The sequence below is a fragment of the Camelus dromedarius genome, chromosome 19 (genome assembly GCF_036321535.1).
Source record: "Camelus dromedarius isolate mCamDro1 chromosome 19, mCamDro1.pat, whole genome shotgun sequence".
Taxonomy (NCBI): domain Eukaryota; kingdom Metazoa; phylum Chordata; class Mammalia; order Artiodactyla; family Camelidae; genus Camelus; species Camelus dromedarius.
In genome coordinates, this window is record NC_087454.1 from 20,247,936 (window position 1) to 20,274,369 (window position 26,434).

Below are 26,434 nucleotides of genomic sequence, written 5' to 3' on the forward strand. Positions count from 1 at the left end.
CACTAAACACTTGCCTTTGGAGAAAATCCAGTATTATGGGAATGGCACATACAGGTTGACCTTGTCCTGGAAGTTTAGAAATGGAAATCCAAGAAATGCTAGGCTTCCAGGCCAGCTTATAACGACACATTTAACCCTCAAAGTAGTTCAGCTGTTACACTGTGGGCTCTAGCCACAGGTGAATCAAACTTCATGGGGATGTGCACTTGCTGCAGGACTTCCTCTACCCCTTAGAGTTGCAGGAGCATTTGACTGTCATCTACATATAATACAGTAACTCTTCAAGCCAGCACCTACTCCATTATTGGGGGGGGGGGTTGCAAAGGAGGGGGATGGCAGGGGATGGGGAGGGTAGGTAGAAGAGGGTGGAGACTGAAAAGGACAAACACCTTTGCTAAGAGAGGTTAGGGGGGAAAAAGAGGTTAGGGAAATCTCCAGAAATTACCTTGAAGAAAATGAGTTCCTATGGCTAGGTCAATTAAGATTACTGAGTAGGTGTTTTATTAAGAAGTGAATTTTTTTTTAAAAAAGTGAAGATCGTATTGCTTGCATACCCTTGTACAGAGTACTTTGAAAATGATCAGCTTTAATCTAAGCTGCAGGAGATGAAGTTGAGCAAGGAGAATGTAGTGCCATCTCTGGAGGAAGTGGTGTTTTGCATAGCAGCAGGAACTTTGAAGGAGCGGAGGTGCATGGAGGAAAAACAATTGTAGATGAAAGAATTTTTAAAATCTAATACCTTCCCTAATTCCAATCTCACTTATTTCCCTATGCCAGCCCTCAGAAGGCAGGTGGCTCTAGTAAAGTGACTGATTTTATGTCTTTAAAGCCCAGGGTATCGCTTTATTAAATAAGTAACACACATACTGTTATTCCTGGTGTTTAATAGGGTTCTGCTATCAGCAATTTTAAAAATACCAAAACAACAAATAACTTAAAAATGTGAGATAAGTGGGCAGAAACAGGCTTTAGGTTAAAAGAGGTTATTTCAGGTAAAAACCCAATATTGGCGATTTCTGAGGGGCAATCCTCACCGTAAGGACAAGAAATCGTAACTGTCAAAATTCTTAAACCAATCACCTTAAACCCGTCCCCTAGGGTTACTCGTAAAGTATCCACTTTAGTTCAGTGGGACAGAGCAACCTCACCAGTTCCTTCGCCTTCCCCTAGCTGCAGCTCATTAAAACGATGTTAAGGGGTCTGGTAGCGGAGCGAATTAACGATGAATTCACGATGCCGAGGTAAACCCGCTCCACCCCGCCGGCCCCGATCGCGCCCAGTGCAGAATCGGGGAGGGCACAACAGGGCACACAGGTTGGGAAGACGGGGGAATCCCACGAGACCAGAATAACCCGCGAGGGCCCTCGACCTTTTTAACCCTCTAAACGTCCCCACGGGAACCAGGACTAGAGTAGGGAGGTGAGGTGGCGGCAGAGAGAAACCAGCAGCCTCCCGTCTGTGGCCCGTCCCAGCACAGGGCCAAGGCGCTTTCGCCTCAGGGACGATGGGGACTTTCTCTTCTCGCGTCTGGCCACTCAATTCATCTGGCTTACTTGTATGAGTTACAAAATTTTCTAATGTTTTAGTCTAATAAGTTAGCGAGGTTGAGTGAAACACCACAGGACTCCCCCTTTATTCACTCCTTTAATCCGATTTTGAAAAAACCACCGCAAAACGCCGGCACCAGCCAGGTAGCTCCGCAGCCAGGCAGCTCCACGGCCAGCCCCGCCGGCAGGCCCCAGCGGCGGCCCGGCCCCGCCCCGCCCCTCCCCGCTCGCTCTATCTGGGTCTTGCGGGCTCTGGCTCCTTGCCGGCTTCGGGCTGTTCCTGGAACTTTCCGGCGTTCTCTGGGCTCGAAGGCGGGGACTGGCTCGTAGGAACACTCCTCAACAAACAAACTGTCCACCCAAGTCTCCCCACCCCCCAACGCTACCCTAGAACATCAAGCTTAGTCACGGCTCTACATTTAGTTTCCAGAAGATTCTCTGAACTGTGTGCCAGCCTAGCCATAGTAACAGAGTTCCCCCTCCCTTCCCCTCTTTCTGACTAACCAGTCTGCTATGAAGGGAAGGGGAGGCGGAGCTGGGAGAAGCTGTAAGGGTGGAAAAGGTGGGGGCGATAGTAGTGAGAAGCAGGAGTCAGGAGGGGAGGCCCTGGCGGGTCACAAACCACCGGGGTGCCCCTAATGGGCGCAGAGCCCTGACATTCACTCTTCACTCCCCTCTTCTGTGGCCATTTGTTTTCCTCGTTTTAGAGAGTGAATTGATAGCATCTGTGTCAGTATTGGCAGGAGTCCAAAACAAGGAGCATGAGGACATGTGGGTCAATTACCAGCTCTGTAATTACCTGTCCGGGTGACTAGACCAAGTCACTAAACCACTGATCCTTTGTGCTCATCTATGAAAATGGAAAGATTTGGCTGAATGGCCTCTGCCTGAAAGTTTTTAAGATAGTTTATTTGATAAACTGAAAGTAATGCCATAGTCCTGGTAGTAGTCCTCAACCTTGTAAGCACCTCAGTGAGAATGTTTGAGGTAAGAGATGAGAGTGTGGGACCCCCAACAAAAGAAGGGAACTAAAAGAAAACTTTTGAGCACTATAGAGGAACTGTACTGTTATGGAAACGACAGGCCAGCCAAGAAACAAGCACCACTCTGGAGGGTTGGAGTACTCAGATGTATTATGCCGGCGGGCTCAGAGGGGCTTCTCCAAAGCTCTGAGCACCTCCAAGATGTGCGCATGAGGTTTTACAGGGTAAAGTACAAGCTTGGGGTATTTGGCCAATAGGCATGGAACAGCCTTAGCAGCATAATTATCACAAAAGTGGAGGCAGGGAGGCAGCAAACCAACATTCCAAAGCCAGATATATGTCTTTGAAAATCCAGCTGGCTAGCAAAAAAAACATGAACAGCAAACCAACACTAATTAACCTAGATTTACAAGTTAGTCTAGCAGAACTCAGATCAGTATTCCAATACTTAGATTTGTGAGTTATCTTGTTAGACCAGCCCGGTTTTTCCTTCACAGTACTAAGGCCTCACCATAAGTATTATCATTGTAATCTTTGATGCCACATTTCTGTGACATATATACTGTTTATTCTAACTTAGAGATATAGAGACTTGCAAGTACTTCATTGTTAAAGAAAAACAGCCTCAACAAGAAAGTGTTCCTGAATGTGAGACAGAAGTAGAGTCCTGATGCAAATCCAGGTCTTCTCTTTCCCTGTTTTTTTCCGATGTTGCTGGAAATCTGCAGGGTTCCCAAGTCATTGAAGCCTTTGCCATTTGGCAGTTAAAAAAAAAAAAAAAAGCCTGGCTCTTTTGCTTTCTTCGGATAAACCTAGAATTATACCATTTTTTAAAAAATGAATAGAATTGAGGGGGAAAGGATACTGTTTGAAAAACTGTAGGAAAAAGGAGAGAGAAGGAAAAAGATCCTGCAGTTACAGGGTGAGGAAGGCTCCCCTCCCCTACACTTCCTGCTGCTGGCAGTCAGCATTCTCCACACTCTCTCTTCACAACCCCATCTTAAATTTTACCTGACATCCCATCTGACTTGGGGAACCTGAGCTTTGATCTTTCCAAACATCAAACTCCATAAAAATCTAATTCCAAAATTAGTCAAATTAAAATGCTGGAAAATCTCTTGGGATTCTTATAATCACCTTGGACACCAATTAAACCTTTAACTGAGTTTCTGCCTTGGGAAACATCCAGTGCAAAAGGAAAGACGAAATTCAAGAGACTTTCTCCTTGTAGGATATGGAAAAGGAGTACAGATGTTTTTGGTTTCCAGGCTAGTCCACAAAGAGAGACAACATAAAAGGTAGATCAAATACAATATGTATGTGACTGCCTCATTCATGGAAAACAGCATTTTTGAACTGCTCTTGTTCTGGTACCCCAGCAGCAGCAAAATTTAATGTGCTATCACCATGTTTACCTGCCAGTGGAGATAGTGATGCCCTTTGCTTCAAGACAGAGGCATACATACAACTGCAAATTTGGAGACAAGAAATGAGTGAATCCAGAACTGCTGCTGGTAGCCAGCTGATGGTGAGGAAGCTTGGGGGGTGGGAGTGAGGTCAGGGGTCTCTAGAAGTGTTCATACACTGGGCAGCTAAGATGGAAGTTTGAGGAATCCCCAGCCAGGGACTGCATAAAGAAATGGAAAGTTCCTGAAGTTTGACCAGTTCGACTAGATTAAGGAGGTGAGTCATTAGGGAGTCACATCTGAATGTAAAAAAAGTTACCGCTTACGTGCACACACACACACACACACACACACACACACACACACACACACACAGAGGTTTGTAAAAGCAATCTTTTTACAACATCAGTTTAGATTAGCCTGATCAAATTATATAATAAACAACTGAATACTCTTGGATTCCAGGAAGAAGTGTCTACGTGTGTGTGTGTAAAGCCAACTGAGCAAGAGTGTTCAGAAGCAAGATTTCTCCTCTTCATCAAAAACTGCCTCCTCCTACTTGTGCTCTGTGCTCAAGAGATGTGGGTATGGAAATGAGTCTATTTTGCAGGGTTGTGAGCCCCATACTCTAGCTTTACTAGCCCTCACATTTTCTTTTCAGGCATCTAACAAGGGGTCTTGCATTGCCCACAAAGGGTGAAGAAACAAAGGCCAAAAAAATTTTACCAAATTTGACTGTATTTAAAACAAGGAGGATATGCACAGAAAGTTGAAATCTAGGATAAAAAACTAATTGGATGAATTAAGCGCTCAGCAAATAACCTGAAATTTTTTTGGGGGTAGGGTATATAGCTCAGTGGTAGAGTGCATGGCTAGAATGCATGAGATCCTGGGTTCTATTCCTAGTACCTCAACTAACTAAATAAATAACCTTAATTATACCCCTGTCCCCAAAAAGAACCTGAAGTTTTTAGAAGAGCTGGAACCTGGGTCTGGCCAGTCTCTCCCACCTTACAGCATCGTCCTGACCAATCCGCTTAAAATGGACCACCTGCCAAGGGACTCTAACATATGACGCTGTTAAAGAGGACTGAACGTTCTTGCCCCACCCCCCGCAGGCTCACCACCACACCACATTTATTTAAAAGTGGTGGACAACCTAGGACAGCTGCAAGTGACAGGGCAGAAGACCAAATTCGGGACCCTGAAGTTAACCCTGGCACTACCCATCATCAGAGGCTGAACCGGGAATTAAGAGAGAAAAGAGGGAGGGGAGCGACCCGGATCCCAGGCTGGGAAGGACGAGGAATGGGAGAAGCCCAAAAGGCCTAAAGACAGTTGAATTTCTATAGAAAAAGTTTTTTTGTTTTTGCCCTCTAGCCCCAGTCCAGCCCAAGGCAAAGGGAAGTGGCTCTGGACAGGGACAGTGCCCAGCGGATCCAGCCTGGCCTTCCCTCCCCACACTCCTTAACCTTCTAAGGCGTTGTGAATATTCTCCAGTTTAAGAATCGTTTACCTGATTGCTTCTCTTTTGAAAATTCAAACTCCACCATCCTCAGATATTCCATCTATAAAGGGCTAAAGATGACGTCAAAAACTATATTGCATTATCTCTTCCCTTGTCCTTCTCATTTTAAAAATAGAATAGGAAAAACGCCACAGACGGCCAAGACCAAGGCAATCAATCCTCCCGCAGCCCAGACAGGCAGTCCTGCCCCTCCGCGCACCGGCCCAAACCGCGGCTCCTTCTATCAGCGTCAGGCTCCAATTTGGCCCACAGATACCCTACCCTCTTAGAGAAACTCGGGAACTTTCTGTATTTTGGGTGACCCCGGAGTCCTGTAGCCCTTAATCCTACTTTAAACCACCAAACTAGTTTGAGCCCCAGGAGCCTCTCATCGCCCTACAATTACAAGCCTAGTGCTGATCTTTCTAGTCAACTTCAAACTACTTGGCTGACCACTCGCCTGAAAACGGAGACTGGGTGGGCGGAGTCAAAAATGACTCTTTCCAGCGCCTCTCCTCCCTCCCCTTAGGACTCTGGTTTCCTCCCGTGAATCCGAGAAGAGTCTGGAGAGTTCTGGGAGGGGCGAGATACAGGACGCTGATTGGTCCCAGAAAGCCAGGGGGCAGGACGTGAGGCGAAACCCCTGGAAAATTCCCGACCTGGCAGCTCCGCCGAGCTCGGTGATTGGCTGAGGAGGAAAAAGGAGGGGCTCCATGAAGAATTATAAACACAGAGCCGCCCAACCTCAGAGAAACCGCAAGCCAGCCACAATCTAGGGAGACTTGTGGCGTAGTCGGTGAGCGCAACTTCGGCAGACCCACTGCTTCCGAGGACCACCCCAAGCAGCACCTGAGCGTTCAGTTTCCGGCTCTACGAACGACTTAGCTCCTCGTCGCCGATCCCGTCAGCCGTTTTCAGGTCTGAAGCTCATTGCGGGGCGGAGAAAAGGCAGGGCACAGGCATGGCGAAAAACACGGCCATCGGCATCGACCTGGGCACCACCTACTCTTGCGTGGGGGTGTTCCAGCACGGCAAGGTGGAGATCATCGCCAACGACCAGGGCAACCGCACAACCCCCAGCTACGTGGCCTTCACGGACACCGAGCGGCTCATCGGCGATGCGGCCAAGAACCAGGTGGCGCTGAACCCGCAGAACACGGTGTTCGACGCGAAGCGGCTGATCGGCCGCAAGTTCGGCGACCCGGTGGTGCAGTCGGACATGAAGCACTGGCCCTTCCGCGTGATCAACGACGGAGATAAGCCGAAGGTGCAGGTGAGCTACAAGGGGGAGACCAAGGCGTTCTACCCCGAGGAGATCTCGTCGATGGTGCTGACCAAAATGAAGGAGATCGCCGAGGCTTACCTGGGCCACCCGGTGACCAACGCGGTGATCACCGTACCGGCCTACTTCAACGACTCGCAGCGCCAGGCCACCAAGGATGCGGGGGTGATCGCGGGGCTGAACGTGCTGCGGATCATCAACGAGCCGACCGCCGCCGCCATCGCCTACGGCCTGGACAGGACCGGCAAGGGGGAGCGCAACGTGCTCATCTTCGACCTGGGTGGGGGCACGTTCGACGTATCCATCCTGACGATCGACGACGGCATCTTCGAGGTGAAGGCCACGGCCGGGGACACGCACCTGGGTGGGGAGGACTTTGACAACAGGCTGGTGAACCACTTTGTGGAGGAGTTCAAGAGGAAGCACAAGAAGGACATCAGCCAGAACAAGCGGGCCGTGAGGCGGCTGCGCACGGCCTGCGAGAGGGCCAAGAGGACCCTGTCGTCCAGCACCCAGGCCAGCCTGGAGATCGACTCCCTGTTCGAGGGCATCGACTTCTACACGTCCATCACCAGGGCGCGGTTCGAGGAGCTGTGCTCGGACCTGTTCCGGAGCACCCTGGAGCCCGTGGAGAAGGCTCTGCGCGACGCCAAGCTGGACAAGGCCCAGATCCACGACCTGGTCCTGGTGGGCGGCTCCACCCGCATCCCCAAGGTGCAGAAGCTGCTGCAGGACTTCTTCAACGGGCGCGACCTGAACAAGAGCATCAACCCCGACGAGGCAGTGGCCTACGGGGCGGCGGTGCAGGCAGCCATCCTGATGGGGGACAAGTCTGAGAACGTGCAGGACCTGCTGCTGCTGGACGTGGCTCCCCTGTCGCTGGGGCTGGAGACGGCCGGGGGCGTGATGACCGCTCTGATCAAGCGCAACTCCACCATCCCCACCAAGCAGACGCAGATCTTCACCACCTACTCGGACAACCAGCCGGGCGTGCTGATCCAGGTGTACGAGGGCGAGAGGGCCATGACGCGGGACAACAACCTGCTGGGGCGCTTCGAGCTGAGCGGCATCCCACCGGCCCCCAGGGGAGTGCCCCAGATCGAGGTGACCTTCGACATCGACGCCAATGGCATCCTGAACGTCACGGCCACGGACAAGAGCACGGGCAAGGCCAACAAGATCACCATCACCAACGACAAGGGCCGGCTGAGCAAGGAGGAGATCGAGCGCATGGTGCAGGAGGCGGAGAAGTACAAAGCCGAGGACGAGGTCCAGCGCGAGAGGGTGTCCGCCAAGAACGCCCTGGAGTCTTACGCCTTCAACATGAAGAGCGCCGTGGAGGATGAGGGGCTCAAGGGCAAGATCAGCGAGGCCGACAAGAAGAAAGTGCTGGACAAGTGCCAGGAGGTGATTTCGTGGTTGGACGCCAACACGCTGGCCGAGAAGGACGAGTTTGAGCACAAGAGGAAAGAGCTGGAGCAGGTGTGTAACCCCATCATCAGTGGACTGTACCAGGGGGCGGGTGGCCCCGGGGCCGGTGGCTTTGGGGCTCAGGCCCCCAAAGGGGGCTCTGGGTCTGGCCCCACCATTGAGGAGGTAGATTAGGGGCCTTATTTTTGCCTTTGTTTTGTTTGAGACAGAGCAGACCCCAAGGATTTTGATGTTGCCCTGTGTTTTAGTCCTCTACTATGTCAGTTCATTGTAAGGTTAGGTTGTAACTTCATATAATTTTCTTGTTTTTGTTATTCTTTGTGTTATAACCAATGTGTTCACATCTCTGCCTTTCACATAAGTGGGTACTGTAAGGGTGGCTTTCCTTTTTTTTTTCTCTCTTGAATCAACACTGCCACCCTCTGTCTTATTTTTTGCTTTGTAAACACACCAAAGCTCATGGAATTTTTAATTTGTATACTTAAGGAATAAAAATAAAACGAAATATATGTGTCTTCTTTTATTTGGAGAGGGGTAATGGACTCTTCTCGGAATGTTTGAATTCCATAGGCCATGAAAGGGCAGTGCTTTTGAAGGGAGTTTTACACATTAGGAGCCATCACCATGGCTATTTGTGCAGGGACTTTATTGGAGGTGCTAAATTACATCTGTGACAGTAAACAAATTCCATGTGCCCATTTTGATTTGTGGGTTTTGTTTTAGGGCAAAGTGGGGATGGGGCTGCAATAGGGTTGTGGGGAGGAGAGGCTGGTGTGGGTTTAAAGGTGGTATTAAGAGGGGTTCGTGTTCCTTATTCTCTTGCACCTAATGTGTGCAGAGCCATTCCTTTTTCATTTGACCTGTGAGTCTTCCAGTCTTTTCTATAAGTTCTAAGCAAATTTAGGGGTGGGCAAAATGGTAAATAAGATGCAGAATCACACTCGGTTTTATAAATCCCACCTGGGTGACCAAGTTTATTTAGCATTTTAGTTTAGGTCACCTCCTTGTAAAATACAGCATTTGAATGGCTTCACTTAGAAGTGGGCTATAAGCAAGCAACATCTTCAGCCATGATGACGAGCTGCAGTTACCCACCCAGGAGTCTGGAGAAGTGAGATACTGAGTTTGGGGACATGGTAATAAAGAGGGATGGGCTAAGCACTGTACCTGGTTCTTTGAGTCACTCCCAAAATCCTCAGTAATTCTCATCACACCACTCTCTACCCTAAGTATTCTAAAGCATTTTTCATAGGTTAGCACATGGAGGTGGTCACTTAAGCTATATCCAGGGCAAAATTAGCAACAAGAGATGGTTTTGAGGCCAGAGTTTTTTTCACACTACCTGATCATGGGGGTTGGCCCTGGGTGGTTCCTATCTAAGTGGTGATTTTACCTGAGTTTTAACGATCAGTATCCTCTTTTTCCTTTTAATGGACAATCTCAAAATAATAGCAACTTTAATAGCACATTTAATTATGAAAAGAGGAAATAAAAGTTGTGCAGCATAGAGCTGGGAAGATGAGGAGATGGGCTTTCCTTTCACACAAGCCCTTCCCTTTGGGGTTCTTCTCACCTGAGCAGTTAAATGTCCTGAAGAGTTTCTCTAGCCTGATAGAATCCCAACCTCCTTTCTTCCAAAAACTTAACTTGAGAATATCTACTCCAAATCAAAGTTCCATGTGTTATTTCTCAATAAATGCTTCCCCTCTGGGAAATTAAAACATTTTAAGAATGACAAAGTGTGGGAAACCTTGCAAAGGAAAAAGTACCATATTGGTTCCAGGACCAGTTCCCAAAGGCTGGTTTTACTCACAAGATAGGTGAACTATAATATACCCTCTGATCATAGCATATGGTATATGCAGTTTAATTGCTGCAGCAGCAGAAATGGGGGAGGTAGCTTTCTTAACTTTTTAAAAATTTAATCTGCCAGGCAGTAGAGGGAATTAATCTTTTAACTTCAAACCACTGGAGTCGTGGTGTATACCGAAATCATTTGACGGGGCTAGGTCCCCCAGGAGTCAGAGTCTCTGGGACTGGGCAAAGGCATCATATAGAATTAAAAGTGCCTGGTTGTTCTGAATGTGCGGCCAAGGTTTAGGAAAAACCACTGCACCAGGGGCTACTCCTGATTGTTTTTAGAGGGATGGGGTCACTGGAGAGTAGGGACAGGAAGATGTCAGTGCTTCCAGGAGCAGCAGCTGGTGGCAAGGGGCTTTCTGCTGTGAACCAGAGCCAGAAGGCTTCAAAGGCCTTAAAGTTTTGATTCCCTAGCAGCAGCAGCAGCAGCAGCAGCAGCAGCAGCAGCAGCAGCAGCAGCAGCAGCAGCAGCAGCAGCAGCAATGATAAAGGTTAGAGAAGTGGCCAGCAACAGCAAAATGAGCCAAAAAAGAATTCCTGAGGCTGGCCCAATTAGTTTCATGAATTCTCATTAGGGAAGTAGTTCGTTAGAAAGCAGCATCAGAACATGAGAAGTCATCGCCTATACACTTCTTGAAACTTAAAATCACTTTTCAAGATCAATGATAGGAAGGGCTCAACCCCTGGAAGCTGAGAAATGTGTCAAACAAACAGGTGAATACTGTAGGATTCTTGGAAAAGACTTTGATGGACGCCTGAAGCCTTGGAGGAAGGGAGGGCAGACTGAACAATAATTGCAGGAGAAAAAAATAAAAGGATACATTTCCTGCACCCATGATTGCCTTCATCCAATTTTGCTCTGTGCTCTCTGTGCCTAAATTACGTGACTCAGAAGACTGATTGCGTGTAACTTGGAACTCCCAAATCATCCTGGTAGATGGGACTGTCTCACAAAAGATGAAGAAAAAGATGTCAACATACATCGCCAAACTCTATCTGCATAAATGAAGAGTTACAGAAGGGGTCAGAAAAGAAGGATCTGGGGTAATGTATGAGTTGATGGATTAAGAGCAAGTGACTAGATTGCTGAGAGAGTGAAAACTAGCCGAGGGAGAATAGGGCCTGTTGCCCTCCACCCCAACATGTTTTGCTTCCAACCAACCTGAAACTTTACGGTGCTATTCACAGTGTACTGAGCACTTCCACCATTTCTGGCCCAGTCCCAGGCCATGCACTACTGCACTACTCATGAAAAGGACATGGGGAAATGGGGAATAGCTGTTTATAGGCACAAATTTCAGTTTTGCAAGATGAAAAAGTTCTGGAGATCGGTTGCACAACAATATGAAAATGTTAACACTACTGAACTGTAAACGTTAAAAGCTTACAATTTTTTTTAATGTACCAAATTGTGTATTTTAAATACTTGTTCACTATACCTTAATAAAGTTAATACAAAAAAAAAAAAGAGGCATGAAAGTTAATGTGCCTGACAGGTCTACAGGTTGGAATGAGGAGGCGATTTCAGATTTCGCTGGCTAGACGGAGCGGGGTGACAGACCCTCGGAGTGACCTGGACCCAACCTGGGACAAGTGAAGACAAGAGAGAAGTCCGGGGGTCATTACTCAACAGAGGACTGGACTCGCTGAGAGACCGCCAAGAAGAGCGCTCAGTTGCGCGCGCACCTGACAGCGCTGGGGACTTTGTGCGGCCTGGCCAGTCAAGTCACCTGTTTTTTGTTTTTCAAAACTCGCAAAACATCTCCGAATATTTGCCCAGAAGAGTGTGCAACATTCACCCGTAGCCTCTCTTTCACTTTGTTTCAGTCTTGTTTGGACGAGCGATGGGAAAAATGCTTCGGGTCAAGACAGGCATCTAAGAAGACAGCCATGCCCGTCAGGCCCCCGACCTCACGCCGCCATAAATAGCCCCGGCCGAGCGCTTTTGGTTCTCTTCGTGCGGTGAAGTCGTGGGGAGCTGCTATGGGAGCTGTATGGTGTTTGCCGAGGGTGCTGCGGACCTTTCCCCGAATTAAGGGAAGGCGGCACCCTGCGCCATCTTTGCACAGCTGCCCGCGTGCAGGTACCTCAGGGCCCTGCTGATTGAGGGACCGCACTCTCGGGCTGAGCAGGATGAACTGCCATTACAGACTAGAGTTTCTGATGTCTTTGTGACGCCAGTGCTTGGAACTGACCCAGCCTGGGGCAGGGGGGACTCCTCTGGAGTCAGCCTAGCCTCTGCTGACTCACTGTTTTTTTTTCCCAGGGCCCTGATTTTGGAAGCCGGATCTGCAGCTCCACGGGGGTGAGTGCAGTGTGCGAGATGGCGGTCGCACTGGGGGAGGACGGAGGTGATGATGAACCCAGGTGATTCTGAGTGTCTCGCTGACGCCATCACCGCAGCGCGCTGAACACCCCTATCCCCCGGGCCGGGATTCCTAGTAGTTGGTCTTGGGGAGAAGTTGATGTCCAGGAACCCTTAGTGATCACTTATTCGTGCGTCGTTTTTCCATTAGGGGTTTAAGACGTCCACCAGTGTGTTACCCTTGAATAAAGGTGAGTATTAGGGGTGCGGGCGCTCTCAGCGGCTGTCCCAGATCATGTTTTTAACTTCAGATTTTTGTCTAAGCCCGCTTAAACCTGCTTCCTCCACCCCTTTTTCGAATACAAACTTCCCTTCGTGCTGGGTTCCTCTGGTGGAGCTGGCGCTATCCTCTGCAGTTATAAATTTGTTTTCCATTTCTCCTCTTGAACATCCCAGCCCTGAACTCATAATTATGTTAGATCCTTATACTGGGACCGTTGTTTTTGAATGTTTTAGGTCCCTACCAGTGGTGGCTTCCGTTGATCCAGGTCTCTCTAAGTTGGGAATGATGATTTCTCAGACTAGAGTCTCTGATGCTGGTCCTGATGTCAAAATTAATTTCTGACCCATTTGGGGAACCTGGATACTTGGATTTCTGAGAAAGGCTAATGGAAGGGCTGTAACTGTCTTTTTTCATGAGTTGTCCTGTTTTCATCTTTGTAGCATGAGAGCTTTGGAAGCCCAGCCAGGGGCAGTGCCCCTTCACAGAAACTGAGGGCTAGCCTGGTGACTGAAGGCCTAAGGTTTGGAATTCTTTTGGAGAAGTGCTGTTGGGATGCCTAGGTAATAGTTCCTGCCACTTCAACAGCAGGCTGTGACAAAAAGTGGAGAGCCACATGCCTTCTACCCGGGTACTATGGTAAGTCTCTTTGCTGGTTTTTCTTCCATTCTGAGTGGTAGTGATGACCTGGTTGGACTAGAGTCTCTGAGCATTTCTCTGAGGATCTTTGAAACCACCTGATCCACTCATGCTCCTTTCCATGCTGTGTGGCAACTCCCCTGCCTACTCAGACTTTTCTCTTTAAATTGATACATAACTGCATTAGCTTTGGGTATATAACATAACAATTTGATATTTACATATATTGGAAAGTGATCATAAGTCTATTTACTGTTACCATACAGTTGGTCCTTTTTACCCAACCCCCCTTTCCCTCTGATAACCACTAGTTTGTTCTCTGTATGTATGACAGATTCATGCTTTAATACCAGCTATTTGCATGTTTTTAATGTGTTGCTTTTATGAAATTTCAGGATTTTGCTGGCAAAGGATGTCCCCTATCTGGTGTTGGACAGACCCTAGGAACCATACATCTTTCCTGCAGTAACCCTTGTAAGCAGCTGTCAGCTTACTGGAGGAGGAGAAACTGCCTAGAAATTTTGGGGCACTTAAATATCAGACAGCCTTTATTTTGTCTTAAGTACTTTATCAAAAGGATTCCAATAAAATATTTTAAAGCAAATAAAAAATAGATTGGTCTCAGTGAAAACAATATGATACAGAAAGGTTAGGGAGGTGAAGGTTCACCACTAGTCAATGAGCCTCACAGCTGACGTCTAGCTGGACCCCTTTACAGCTGTGTACAAAAAACTAAGGTTTATTACACGTTGACACTAATGTTAAGGATTTCCAAATATTATATTTGAGAGTTTTATGATACCATTAACACAGGCATCCAATTTACCTTTTGATAAATTTGTGAAAACAGGTTGTTCAGGTATATTTTAAAAGAATATACTTCTGGTGGTTGTCAAGGGCTGGGGAAGGAGGAGTGAGGAGTTATTGTTTAAATGGTAGAGTGTTTTACAAGATGAAAGGAATTCATGGGGATGGATGGTAGTGATAGTTGAATGGTATAATAGATGTATTTATTACTCTCAAGCTGTATGCTTAAAAAGGTTAAGATGGTAAATTTTATGTGTATTTCACCATAATAGAAATTTTGGGGGAAAAAGCATCTCTTGTTCCTTCTTGTCAACATCGCAAAGGTGGTTCCCTACCAGCATGTACAGAGTATGCTGCTGTTAGACTGTACTATAAATTATCCAGTTTGTTTTAGGCGGCATTAGATTTCTGGTCATGCTGTAGTATACCAGTGCTGATTCCCTGTTAATTTGCACCCATATGAAGTTGTGTTGAATATATTTCCAAAAGTAGAATGTCAGTGGCAGGATTTGGGCATTTAAAATGTGTGTTCCATAAGGTTGTCCAGTTTACACTTCATCTGCCCCTTCAGAGTGCTTGTTTCTCCATTCCTGCCCTCACTATTCCAGTGGTAATACTTTTTAGCAACAATGTACCTAACCATCTGCATCTTCCTACTGAGCATTTCCAGGTTGGTCCCCATCACTTGTCAGCAAAGATTTTTTCCCAGCCTTTATTTTCCTTAATCACCTTTGTTAGTTTTCTTTTTTTCCTCTTTGAGATTGCTCTGTTTGGTACTCCTAACCAGACAGGCTCCCATTGCTATTCTCCAGTCAGAGTCTGTATCATCTTAGCAGCCACCATGTATTTAGTGCTTCGGTCTGTGCTAGGCTTTTTATGTGCTTCACTTTGTTGAATCCTTAAAAAAAAATCAGCCTTGTAAAGTAGACATCTGTCTTTGCAGGCAAGGAAGGGAAAGCTCAGGGATGTTAAATCATTTGCTTAAGATCACAGTATCAGGAGTATCAGTCAGCATTGAACTTCCTGTCCCTTGTGTACCTGTCACCTAGCTTTAAGACTACCAATAACGAGGCAAACCTGCCTTTGATTCAATTTTTCTCCCATGCAGAGGAAACCACCCAGCTGAGTTGTAGCTGTATCATTCTGACTTTCCTTGGTACTCTGAATTCATCCCTAAACAATACTGTTTGGTCGTGTATCTTTTTGAGCTTCATAAATAGGGGCTAATTACGTAGTTGGTTGTTATTTTAATATATTCCTGTAGTTAATTTAGATTTCACCCTTCCACGCACATTTCTGTCCATTTTAATTTTTGAAAAAACGTTGGAATAATGGGTGTCTCAGTAGTGTATATGAGGACTTGTATTAGTGCATTTTTGTAGGGTGACCGTATCACATAGGAAGTATAGGGGACTGGTTAAGATTTGGGAGCAAACTGAACACTTACAGCTAGTCTATCACAATTTCCTTGTTTGTAAACGGATAGAGTACCTACTCAGAGTTGTTAGGATTAAATATATGTAAATACACTTTAAACTGCCTACCACATAGTAAACCTATTTAGGTATTGGCTACAATTATATTACTCCAAATAGCTTAGACGTTAGTTTACATAGATAACCTCGTCAGTACCTTGTCTACTCTTAATCCCTGACATGGCTGTTAGATGGTGAACTTCATCTTGTCCCTAGGGTCTCTTCTTTCTGTATTCTCTACATGGACTTGTGTGGTCCAGGTCCTCCTGTAGGTGTTTGGACCCTCCTTCTTGTGCTAGCCTCAGGTTTAGGGTCTAAGATTGAGCTACAGCCATGGTAAAGATGGTCACATGAACTTTTCTTTATTCTAGGCTTGGGAATCACTTTCCAGTCTTCTGCATTCTTGAGCCCCACAGTCTCTCCACAGGGGTGACAGTGATTTGATAAGACCCCTATCCTAAAGCAGTCTTTTTAAATTCACCCCTCAGGCTCTAGGAAGGGAGCAAATTCATAAGAAGCCAGTCCCCTCCCAACCCACCATGCAGATCTCAGCTCTCTTAGTCTAAACAGAGACTGGCCTGTCACCTCAGCTACTGAAGACAGTGAGCCTCCCAGGGCCTGGCCCCCCATCCCTGCAATCCTCAGCAACTGGCCAGTGTGCAATCCCCTCCCGAACAATACCTCCACCCTGCCAGCTGCTGTGCCAGGACCCCTGCAGTCTCTTGGACTCTTTGTTCACACCTACTACGTCCAATTTGTCCAAATCATGCTGGCGCTACCTTAACACTAAAATTTGCATCGCTAACCTATGTGACTGCAACAGCCTCCAATGGCTTGTTGATGTAATTTGGTTTGTGCAGAAACCTAGCGCCAAGAAATAAAAACTTTTGGACATTGCTTTTGGGAATGTAACTTTAAAGGATCCCTTTGGAAAATAATTTTTCAGCACCTAATAAAAATGAGGTGGTGTATTGTCTTCAACCCAGCATCTCCACTTCTGGTAATATACCCTAAACAAACTCACATGCGTATGTAAGGGTTATTGGACAGGAAAGTCCTTGATGGTACTGTTTGTAATAGGGGAGGAAAAGGGGAAACAATCCAAGTGTTCTCCAACAGAGAAGTGGGCAAATTGTGGTATATTCATAAAATATACTTTATAGAGCAGCAGTGTGTTACATGCAGCAGTGGTGTGACTAATGTACTATCATGGATTAATCTCAATGTGAAGAAAAAGGGCAAATCACAGGAAAATAGTATGTAATGTTTTAAAACATTTCAAGCTAAACAATGTATTGCCTAGAATTCAGTATCATAATAGTAACAGCAAAAAGAAGTGCATAGGATTGCTAAATGCTAAATTCAACATAGTAGTTACCCAGACTGATGGGGTTGGGAGGGAGAGCGATATAGTCAAGGACTCCACGGGAGGTCATTGTATAATTCATATTTTAGTATTCCTGAATTATTTCTTAGTAAGTTAAAAAATAAGGTTTGGAAACTGTTGGAATGAGTAATCTCCTACGTATGTCCTCTTCTCTGCTTGCCTGCAGCCATAGTGGACATTCTCAGCAGTGGAATTGTGCATTTGTAATTTTTCATAGATAGGCCACATTCCCCTCCATAATGATGGAAATAACAATTTACATCCCCACCAGCCATGTTCCACAGTGTCTCCACAGACTAGCCAACCGGGTGTGGTATAAAACATTAGGATTTTTGCAAATTCAGTGGGTGGAAATAGTATTTCAGAGACGCTTTCTGTAAATGTCCCTCACATATTTTCTGTTGGGTTCTTCCTATTTCCGGGTGCTTTTTATTTATTTTTTTGCCAGGGGTAATTAGATTTTATTTATTTTTTAGAGGAGGTACTGGGGATTGAACCCAGGACCTTGTGCATGCTAGGCATGGGTGCTACCAGTTGGGCTATACTGTCCCCACAACTAGGTGCTCTTTTTGTACTAGGAACCTTAGATCTTTTTTCTCATATGAGTTGCAAAAATTTTAATTTACATTTGTCATTAAAAGAATTATTCTACAGTGGTTGTTTTTTCCTTCCCATGCAAAAGGTTTAAGCAGTGAAGAACATACTAGTCTGATCTTCCCTGGGCGGGGGGGGGGGGGGGAGAAAAAACCCTAAACAAAACAAACCAACCAAGGTTTGAGACCTGTGAAACCCAAAGGGCTGAGCAAAAGGACAGGCAAAAGCTAAGTCACCCCTAGTGACTCCAGACTCCAGCGCTCACCCATGGAGTACAACTGTTTCCAAGATGAGCCAGAATAAAAACAAACCCATCCACCCCCAGGAGAACAAATCAACAGGCACAGTAACAGGTGACTTTACAGCTAAGAAACCAAAGATATTCAAAGAGATAGAGAATGCAATCCACTGTACGTGAACAGGGCATTATGGAGCAGATGGATTCGAAAGGGAAACAGCAATTCTGGAATTGAGATAGATGCACAAGAAGTACAAACACACAAAAAGGTGAAATAACAGACCAACTGGATAGAGAATTAGTGAATTGGAAGAAATCATCCATGATGTGGAGCAGAGAAAACATGAATAATATGAAAAGGGAGTTGAAGTGAAGGATGGAATGAGACACCCCAACAATTGGCATCGTTAGAGCTGCCCTCACCTTGCTGGTTGGTTCTGATGCTGCAGCCACAACAGCCACAGGCCCATCATTAGCTCTGCCCAGTGGCATCTGTGGCCATCTGTTACTTTATCATAGTACTTTCTCATGCATTCTCATCCTACTTTCCCATGATGGTCTTTTTTTCTTTAATGGAGTTACTGGGGATTGAACCCAGGACCTCATGCATGCTAAGCAAGCCCTCCACCACTGAGCTGTACCCACCCTCTCCCATGATTGTCTTTCAATTTTGTTATTTCCCAAAGAGTAAGGACACAGATTATCCTAAGGGCTAAAGAACCTGCTGACTCTTAAAATACTAAATTTTATTGCCCCTTGATGAACCTCAGGTGGAAATGGGTCACATTTCAGACTGTCATTAAAGCATTAAAGTCTCACTATAGTGAAGATAAAGGTGCCAGCCAATAATTCATCCCCTTTATGTGCTGACAGGTACCAAACTGGGAGCAGGAGCTGTCTTTAAAGAGCCTTACAGCGGGGAGGGTATAGTTCGGTAGAGCACATGCTGAGCATGCACGGGGTCTTGGGTTCAGTCCCCAGTACCAACATTTAATAAAGAAAGCTAATTATCTATCCCCTCCAAACAAAAACAAAAAAATAAAGGGCCTTGCAACAATGGCAGGTACCACCCTGAAGTACACAGGGAGAGGCTGCGCTCTACACTGGGTTGATTTCTTCCAAAGGAGGCTGAGAAATAAAATACTGTTTTTTAAAATTTTATTTCTTATTTTGTTTTGTTATGTTTTTAGGGGGGAGGTAATTAGGCTTATTTATCTATTTACTTTTTAATGGAGGTACTGGGGATTGAATTCAGGACCTTGTGCATGCTAGGCATGCGCTGTACCACTGAGCTATGCCCTCCCCCATGAGACTTTTAAAATAAGAATAGTATAAACACCCACATACCCACCACCTCATCCAACAATTGTCACTTTAACATATTTGAAAATATGGCAAATGGCAAAAATATATGTATATATATGTTTACATATACATGCATATAAATATTAAAAATATATGGCAGGATCATTTCAATGTGAATTATAGAGATCATGACATTTTATGTTTAAATATTTCAGCATGCATATCCCCTCTAAGGACTTTCACCTGCATATACACAACACTATTATCATACCTAAGAAAATTAACAATTTCTAATATTAATCAATATTCAGATTTTTTTCAATTGTTCCCAAAATGTCTTTTATGGTACTTGCTTTTAAAGAGCCAGTATCCATTTAATCAAGGATTAAGCACTTTATTTTACTGTTATAGCTTGTTAGTCTTTCAATTCTAAAACAATCCCCTTCTTTCTGTGACAATGCTCTTTTGAAGAGACTGGACCAGTTGTCTTGTAGAATGTTCCACACATACTGGCTTCGTCTAACTGTCCCCTCTTGGTATTTTTTAACTTGTTCCTTAACTTTCTGCACTTTCTTTAACCTGGAAGTTATACCTAAAGGCCTAGTTAGATTCTGGTTACCTGGTTTGGGCAACAATACTTCTTGAATGCTGCTAACTATTCATTGCCTGTAGCTGCTGTAACAAATTACTACAAACTAGGTGGTTTAAAACAACGGATATTTATTCCTTCACACTTCTGAGGGCCAGCAGTTCGACAGTTTCACTGGGCAAAAAATTAACGTGTCCACAGGCCCTTGCCCCTAAAGAGACACTAGGGGAGAATCTGTTTCTTTTCTCTTCCAGCTTCTGGTGGCTGTTGGCACAACTTGACTTGCGGCCACATCACTCACATCTCTGCCTCTGTGTCATACTACCTCCTCTTCTGTGTTGAATCTTCCTCTGCCTCCCTCTTATAATGATATATGTGATTGCATTTAGGGCCCATCCAGATAATCCAGGATAATCTCCCCATCTCAATATCCTTGGTTTAATCACATCTGCAAAGACCCTCTTTATCCTTGTATAAGATAACCTTCACAGGTTCCAGGGATTAGGGCATGGATATCTTTTAGGGGATCATTTTTCAGTCTGCCATGTGCTATGTACTTCACAGGGTCTTGTGTCAGGGGGATCATAACCTCTACCTGTCCCATTTTTCTGGATCTCAATTTGGTCACCCAGTTAAAGTGATCCCCAGGATTTCTTCACTGTAGAGGTACTTTTCCCCCTTGTGAGTGGCAAGATGGGTTAATTCTTTGATGCTGTTACCAAACAAGGTTTATTTGCTGGGTGGGCAGCAAGCCAAACTCAAGGATGCCAAGGTTTGTAGCAAAGAGTTTATTCAGAAGGCAGCCAACCCAAGAGATGAGAAAACAAGTATCAAATTCACCTCCTAAAAGGCAAGGGGCCTTGGGATATTCATGGGATAAAGCTGAGGTGTGGGGAGCATGGGGAAAGGTAATTGGAGACAAGAGAAAGGTGCTGTAATTGTCATTTTGTGTGGGTGCAACTAAAGTATAGGCTTCTTCGTGTTCCATGTAGCTGTAGAAGCCCGTAGCTTTCTATGTCCAAAAAGTGGCTGTGTTCTCTTCACAATAACCAAGACATGGAAGCAACCTAAACGTCCATCGACAGATGACTGGATAAAGAAGTTGTGGTATATATCTACCATGGGCTACTTGACTCATCCATAAAAAAGAATGAAATAATGCCATTTTTAGCAACATGGATGGACCTAGAGATTATCATACCAAGTGAAGTAAGTCAGAGAAAGACAAATATATGATATCACTTATATATGGACTCCAAAAAAAAGACACAAATGAACTTACTTACAAAACAGAAACAGACTCACAGACATAGAAAACAAACTTATACTTACCAAAGGGGAAATCCAGTGGGAGAGGGATAAACTGAGAGTTTGGGATTAGCAGATACAAACTACTATATATGAAATAGATAAACAAGAAGGGTCTACTGTATAGAACGGGACTATTTTCAATAGCTTGTAATAACCTAAAATAAAGAATATGAAAAAGAATATATATATGTATAACCAAATCATTATGCTGTACACCAAAAACTAACACAATATTGTAGTCAACATTGTAAATCAACTATACTTCAATTAAAAAAGTAATTCAAATCACTTCCTATTAGTATGCATCTCTGAAATATAAATGTTACAAGGGCAAGTTTTTTTGCCTGTTATATTCTGATATAGTCCAAACACGTAAAATAGTGCCTGGCATAAAGCAGGGCACAATAAATGTTTACTGAACAACAAAAAAAGAATATCCAGCCCCCATCAACCTTAATCTAATGATTTTAGCATCTACTGATGATCGTTGCCTGTGTAGGGGTGGAAAACGTTTTCCCTGACCCTCTTAGGGTCCCTGGCTGGGTCTTTTCAACCTGACATAGATTAACAGGAGAAAAGCACACACATTTATTTAATGTAAGTTTTACATTACACGGGAGACTTCGTAGGGAAATAAAGATGCAAAGACATGGCAAAACCTACTTGCTTTTATGTTAGGTTGAATGAAAGAGGCAATTGTGGATAAGTGTCTAAACTATGTGGGGAAGGCTAATGGAAGATAAGAAGTATTTTAACAAGTTCTTGTGTGTGTGTTTGTGTGTGGGGCAGGTACTAGGTCTGTTTCTTTGTTTATTTAATGGAGGTACTGGGAATTGAACCTAGGACCTCCTGCATGCTAAGCACGCGCTCTACCACTGAGCTATACCCTCCCCAAGAAATACTTCAACAAGTTCTGTTTGTATAGAATTCTTCTCATCTCAACTTCTCATCCTCCTGGTTCAGGGAGGGCACATTTAGAATGGAAATTTTCATTTGAGTTTGCAAAATGATTATTTTCTAATTTGATTATTCTTCCTACACTTATTCACTGACATTCTACATTCCTCTGTTAAGTAAGTAATGTCATCTCATCTACTGGTACTATTACCAAATGCAAGTTCTTGTGCCCCACGCAGTGAGGCCAAAAAGATACTGAACTGTTACAGTTTGGAGCAGAGAAAGATTTATTACTGAGTAAGTGAATGTGTGGCTCAAGCCCCCCAAACCCCTGAACTCCCTGGAAGTTTTCAGCTAAGCATTTTTAAAGGCCAGCTGAGAGTGGCGCATCTCAGGGTATGTGATCAGCTGTGCACAATTCTCTGATTGGTTGATGGTGATCAATCCTTAGGCCCAGAAGGTCTGGGGGCTACATGTTCATGATCAAGTAATTTCTTCTGTTTGATCATGGTTTCTAGAATCTGAAGAACTCAGGAAATATGCATGAGATACTATTATCTGGGTACTTCAGAGAGGAGCTGCAGCAGAGGATATGGGGGAGAGGTCTGTCCCATGAAGGCCCCATAGGGACTTACTTGGTTACAATTCCCTGCTTTTCTTTGATACTTCTCTACTTGAGGAGATCAGGTGTTGGACAAGAAGGGGAATAGTATTTTGGATAGAGAGGTTAATCATAAACTCAGCAGAGGAACTCAGTTTCACTCTCCAATCCTGTTTCATCCCAACCCAAGTCTTCCAGGGAGTGGGGTGATGGCCATTCTGGCCACTTCCTGCTTAAACAGGGCATAGTCCTACCTTGATTTGAGGAATGGACACTGAGTTGGACATATTTCTGAGTTCCCAAGTCCTGGGTCAGAGTCTTGTATGATTAAGATCTCATTCCCTGAGGAATTCAGGAGAATAAGCCTGAAAACCAGTCTTACCTGGCACTTTGGGGGAGACTTGTAGCCAGGTAGCCAGTTGTCTACTTTTATCTGAGTAGGTTTTAACTTTTCAGGTGGTATTAACCTATATATAACAAGAGTTATTGGTCACTACACATCTTTTTTCTGCTAATATCTGACCTAAAGCAATTTTATTGTCTAAAAATTTAATAGTTACAAGAGGAGACCTTGAGATCATGAGGTTGCAGCTGCTATAAGCCAGCAGACACTGCTTTGAGAGTGGCTGGTGGTGTCCCGAGTATGACACAGCTCAGAAAATTAGAGTACTTAACAACACAGGAATGTGTCTGAAATCACGTCCACAATGGCCACCTAGTTTTACTTTGGAACCACAGCTACTCTATTTACACTTTCAAATGCATTCTCCTCCTCAGTGCCCAAAGCAGATGTACAATGCATGTCCAAAAGACCATAAAGCAGGCCTCTTTGGTCAGTAAAGTTTAAGCCAAGGCACACATAAGCCAGAATGACTCCCCCATACCTCAATATGTGCAGATTTCCCCATCATTTCCCCTTTTGATTACAAATCTTTCAATAGAAAGCACTGATGATGAGAATACCTGTCCCTCGATGCTGGGGTGGTAGCTCCTGCCCAGGTTTAGATCATGTCCCTTGGTGCTAGGCCTCCTTTATATTTGCCTAGTTAACCACATTAGGGAAAACGAATCAGACATTGTGAACAGGCTCACATGTATGTTCATCAGGTAACACTTACAGGCTAAACATTTGATCACTCACCCAACTGTTACACAAGCATGATTCATGTGCTTTTAGCAATAAACTTAAAGCAAGCGTTGTTGTACATCATGAGTAGTTGCACTCTGTGACAATTCCGTCAGAGAATTCTTTATATCCTAAACACTGGGGGCAATATTGATAGGATTAAAAACATTTGATAAACAGGTCAATTATAAAACATAGATTAAAAGCCAGTAATACTTCAGACAACCAAAAAATTACAACCATATTCATCAGTTCACTCAATCCTATGCAATCAATCCCTTCAACAGTTTCATGAAATCAGTTTTCTTTAGACTTCTTAAATCTTACCTAGCTCAGTAGTATGATTTAAAAGAAATCTGTACTTGTCAAAAAGTCCTTTTTATGAATCTTCTTTTTTTTGGGGGGGGGTAATTACGTTTCTTTATGTATTTTTAAATTAATCTTTTACTTTATTTTTTAGTGGAGGTAGTGGGGATTGAACCCAGGACCTTGTGCGTGCTAAGCACGCACTCTACCACTGAGCTGTACTCTCCCCCTTAAATTGTATTTTGAATGTTCTTGACAATGAAGTAGTTCTGCAAAGTATCAGCTTAACTGTCTATGAATGACAAAAGACCCAAAAAGACAAGGTAAGAGATCTGATCACAATGTTTTTGACAAAGAAGCTTAATCAGGTTGCTGTGACATACAACATTCCAAGATAACCACCAGAATTATGCCTGACAGCATTATACTAGGACATATCTGAATTTCAGAAACTTTGTATAATTTCTAGAGTGCCCATATTAACAGCTGTATGATGTATAATCCAAGGAGGTTCATCAGTCATTTGACAATGCTTCCTGTGCAACGCAACATACCAACCAATACCAGTTAAATATTTTTTTCTGAGATGTCTCAGGGGCCCTCTGAAGCATCCCAAAGCCAGCTGAAGTCAAAAGAACTTTAATTAGAATTTGATAGAAAGCCTGTCAAAAATACCACAGAAGTTTCACACAATCTGTTATCAGAAGTATTCTAAGTAAACTTGTTCTCTTAACATAGAGGGACCAAATCCAGTCCTGCACCAGCCTACTTTGAATAACAAAATCCATTTACCTAATTAAGTTTAATCTAATCTCAGCCTGACCCTGACGGGTGCTGTTTCTTACAACCTTTCCTCAACTTCCTCTATCCATATTAGTGTGTCCCCTTTTGTCCACATCTAGAACAACCAGCTCTAGGACAAATCACTTTTTTCCCCCTCAACAAATGCAATTCCATTCCTCATACCTTTTTTAAAAATTTTAACTCAAAACACTACTATACACTGAAATGTCTCTCCCATTACTTCCAGTAGCTTCAGTTACATATTTAAATTAGAATCCTCAATTCTTAAAAATCTTAAACTCCAGTGAATGTTTCAGTATCTTATTTTGTTTGGGAATGATCTTGCTGTTCAACTATTCAATAAATTTCCATCATTTAACTTTATTTAGCACAACTCCAAAATTTTAAGTTACCAAATATCTGCAGAGATCATTTTTAAGTAGATATTCCTAAAACTAATTATTTCCAAAGAGTTCACCCAAAGGCTCTTATCTCATATGCATCTCATTTACTTATAAGAATTTCATACCAAGTTAATTTTTTCTTTCTGCTGAGAAACTCTGCAACAGAAACATGAACCTACTGACCTGTAGTAAACCTAGATACAATAAGACATGTCTGTATTGATTATACCAACAAGCTCAAGCTAGCGTTCATATCAGATCAACTCAATATTGAATATTTCTTAGATCACATGAACCTGAAATCTGTTCTGTCTAGCTTCTTTTGTACTTAGAAGTATTTAATTTGCAAGCACCTACCTTCGAGTCAATCAAGTAGAACTCACTTACAAGTTAATTTTTTACATAAAGACAGAACCAGAGACCTCAGTTGTTCCGACTGACTTTTTTTTTTTTTTTTTAGTTTTTTATTTTAATCCTTCCTAGAGGAATAGAGATTTGAATGAAATCGACTGACTTTTTAAAAACCTCTTTTTTCCCTTGACAGCTCAGGTAGATCATCCACATCTCAAAGGCACAGGAAGAGAAATACAAATTTCTCTTCTAACTGCTTTTATAAAACCCAACCATCTTGGCTATTTTCAGGGATTTTTTCCCCCAGTTCCCAAATCGCCACCTCAGTTTAAAGAAAGAACAGTAATAGACAATAATATATGTATCATTCGCTCATATTCACATGCCTCACTTTTAGCAAAATCAGAAAGAGAGAGCAGGATTTGGACTCAGGTACCACTGAGACTCTCACCCCACCCCCACCCCCCGCCAAGATAAAAGCCGAAGCAATTGCAAAAGTCCCTTGATACAATAGCAGACCCATTAGGGGCCATTGTTCTGATCTGAGGGAGTACTGAGCCCAAACAGTGTTACAATAAAAAATTTCATTTATCTTTCATTTTCAGGAGCACAGCTGAAGGCCTCCCAGTTTTGCAAAATACACCCTAGGGGGATGTTAAGATGGAACAGAGCTCCTATCATCCATACTTCGTTATTCACAGCTGATGTTATCAAATATCAAGAAAATGGTCTCTCACTGTCACAGTTCCCTAGCCCCCAAAAGGGGGATTCCCAACCAATGCCCCATCAGAGATGAAGCTGAATGAATGACCAAGGCTAGAAAGGGAAAATCTCAACCAAAGATGAGCTACAGGTGAAGCAAATGCAACAGAGAAGGATACCTGGATGTCGTCACCCGTGAGCCCTGTTACTTGCCAAAGATGTCTCAACTGATCAATGCAAGTACTAAAACACACACAGATAACAAATACGGTCCCACAAATAAAAGGTCAGATGAAGTGTAGCCTCATTTCCACTCCC

General features: G+C 44.1%; 1 protein-coding gene, 1 long non-coding RNA gene and 3 other non-coding genes across 5 annotated transcripts; all 5 read left to right on the forward strand.

The window, feature by feature from the left end:
- The first annotated feature begins 6,182 nt into the window (after positions 1-6,182).
- LOC105087516 (heat shock 70 kDa protein 1B) lies at positions 6,183-8,661 on the forward strand. Its single transcript, XM_064476328.1, has one exon. It carries the CDS (start codon positions 6,405-6,407, stop codon positions 8,328-8,330), a length of 1,926 nt encoding a protein of 641 aa, XP_064332398.1. The 5' UTR covers positions 6,183-6,404; the 3' UTR covers positions 8,331-8,661.
- Positions 8,662-11,953: 3,292 nt separating this feature from the next.
- Positions 11,954-13,851, forward strand: LOC105087445 (uncharacterized). Its single transcript, XR_837019.3, has 5 exons — positions 11,954-12,099; positions 12,283-12,321; positions 12,533-12,572; positions 13,045-13,240; positions 13,636-13,851. It is a non-coding gene; the product is annotated as an uncharacterized LOC105087445 (long non-coding RNA).
- LOC116147864 (small nucleolar RNA SNORD48) lies at positions 12,367-12,429 on the forward strand. The gene has a single exon (XR_004131455.1). It is a non-coding gene; the product is annotated as a small nucleolar RNA SNORD48 (small nucleolar RNA).
- Positions 12,883-12,949, forward strand: LOC116147863 (small nucleolar RNA SNORD52). Its single transcript, XR_004131454.1, has one exon. It is a non-coding gene; the product is annotated as a small nucleolar RNA SNORD52 (small nucleolar RNA).
- On the forward strand, positions 13,270-13,351 carry LOC135318655 (small nucleolar RNA ZL8). Its single transcript, XR_010376942.1, has one exon. It is a non-coding gene; the product is annotated as a small nucleolar RNA ZL8 (small nucleolar RNA).
- Positions 13,852-26,434: the final 12,583 nt, after the last annotated feature.

What these genes read in the sequence shown, in the direction of transcription:
- LOC105087516 (XM_064476328.1), top strand. Translation starts at nt 6,405, where the DNA reads ATGGCGAAAAACACGGCCATCGGCATCGACCTGGGCACCACCTACTCT.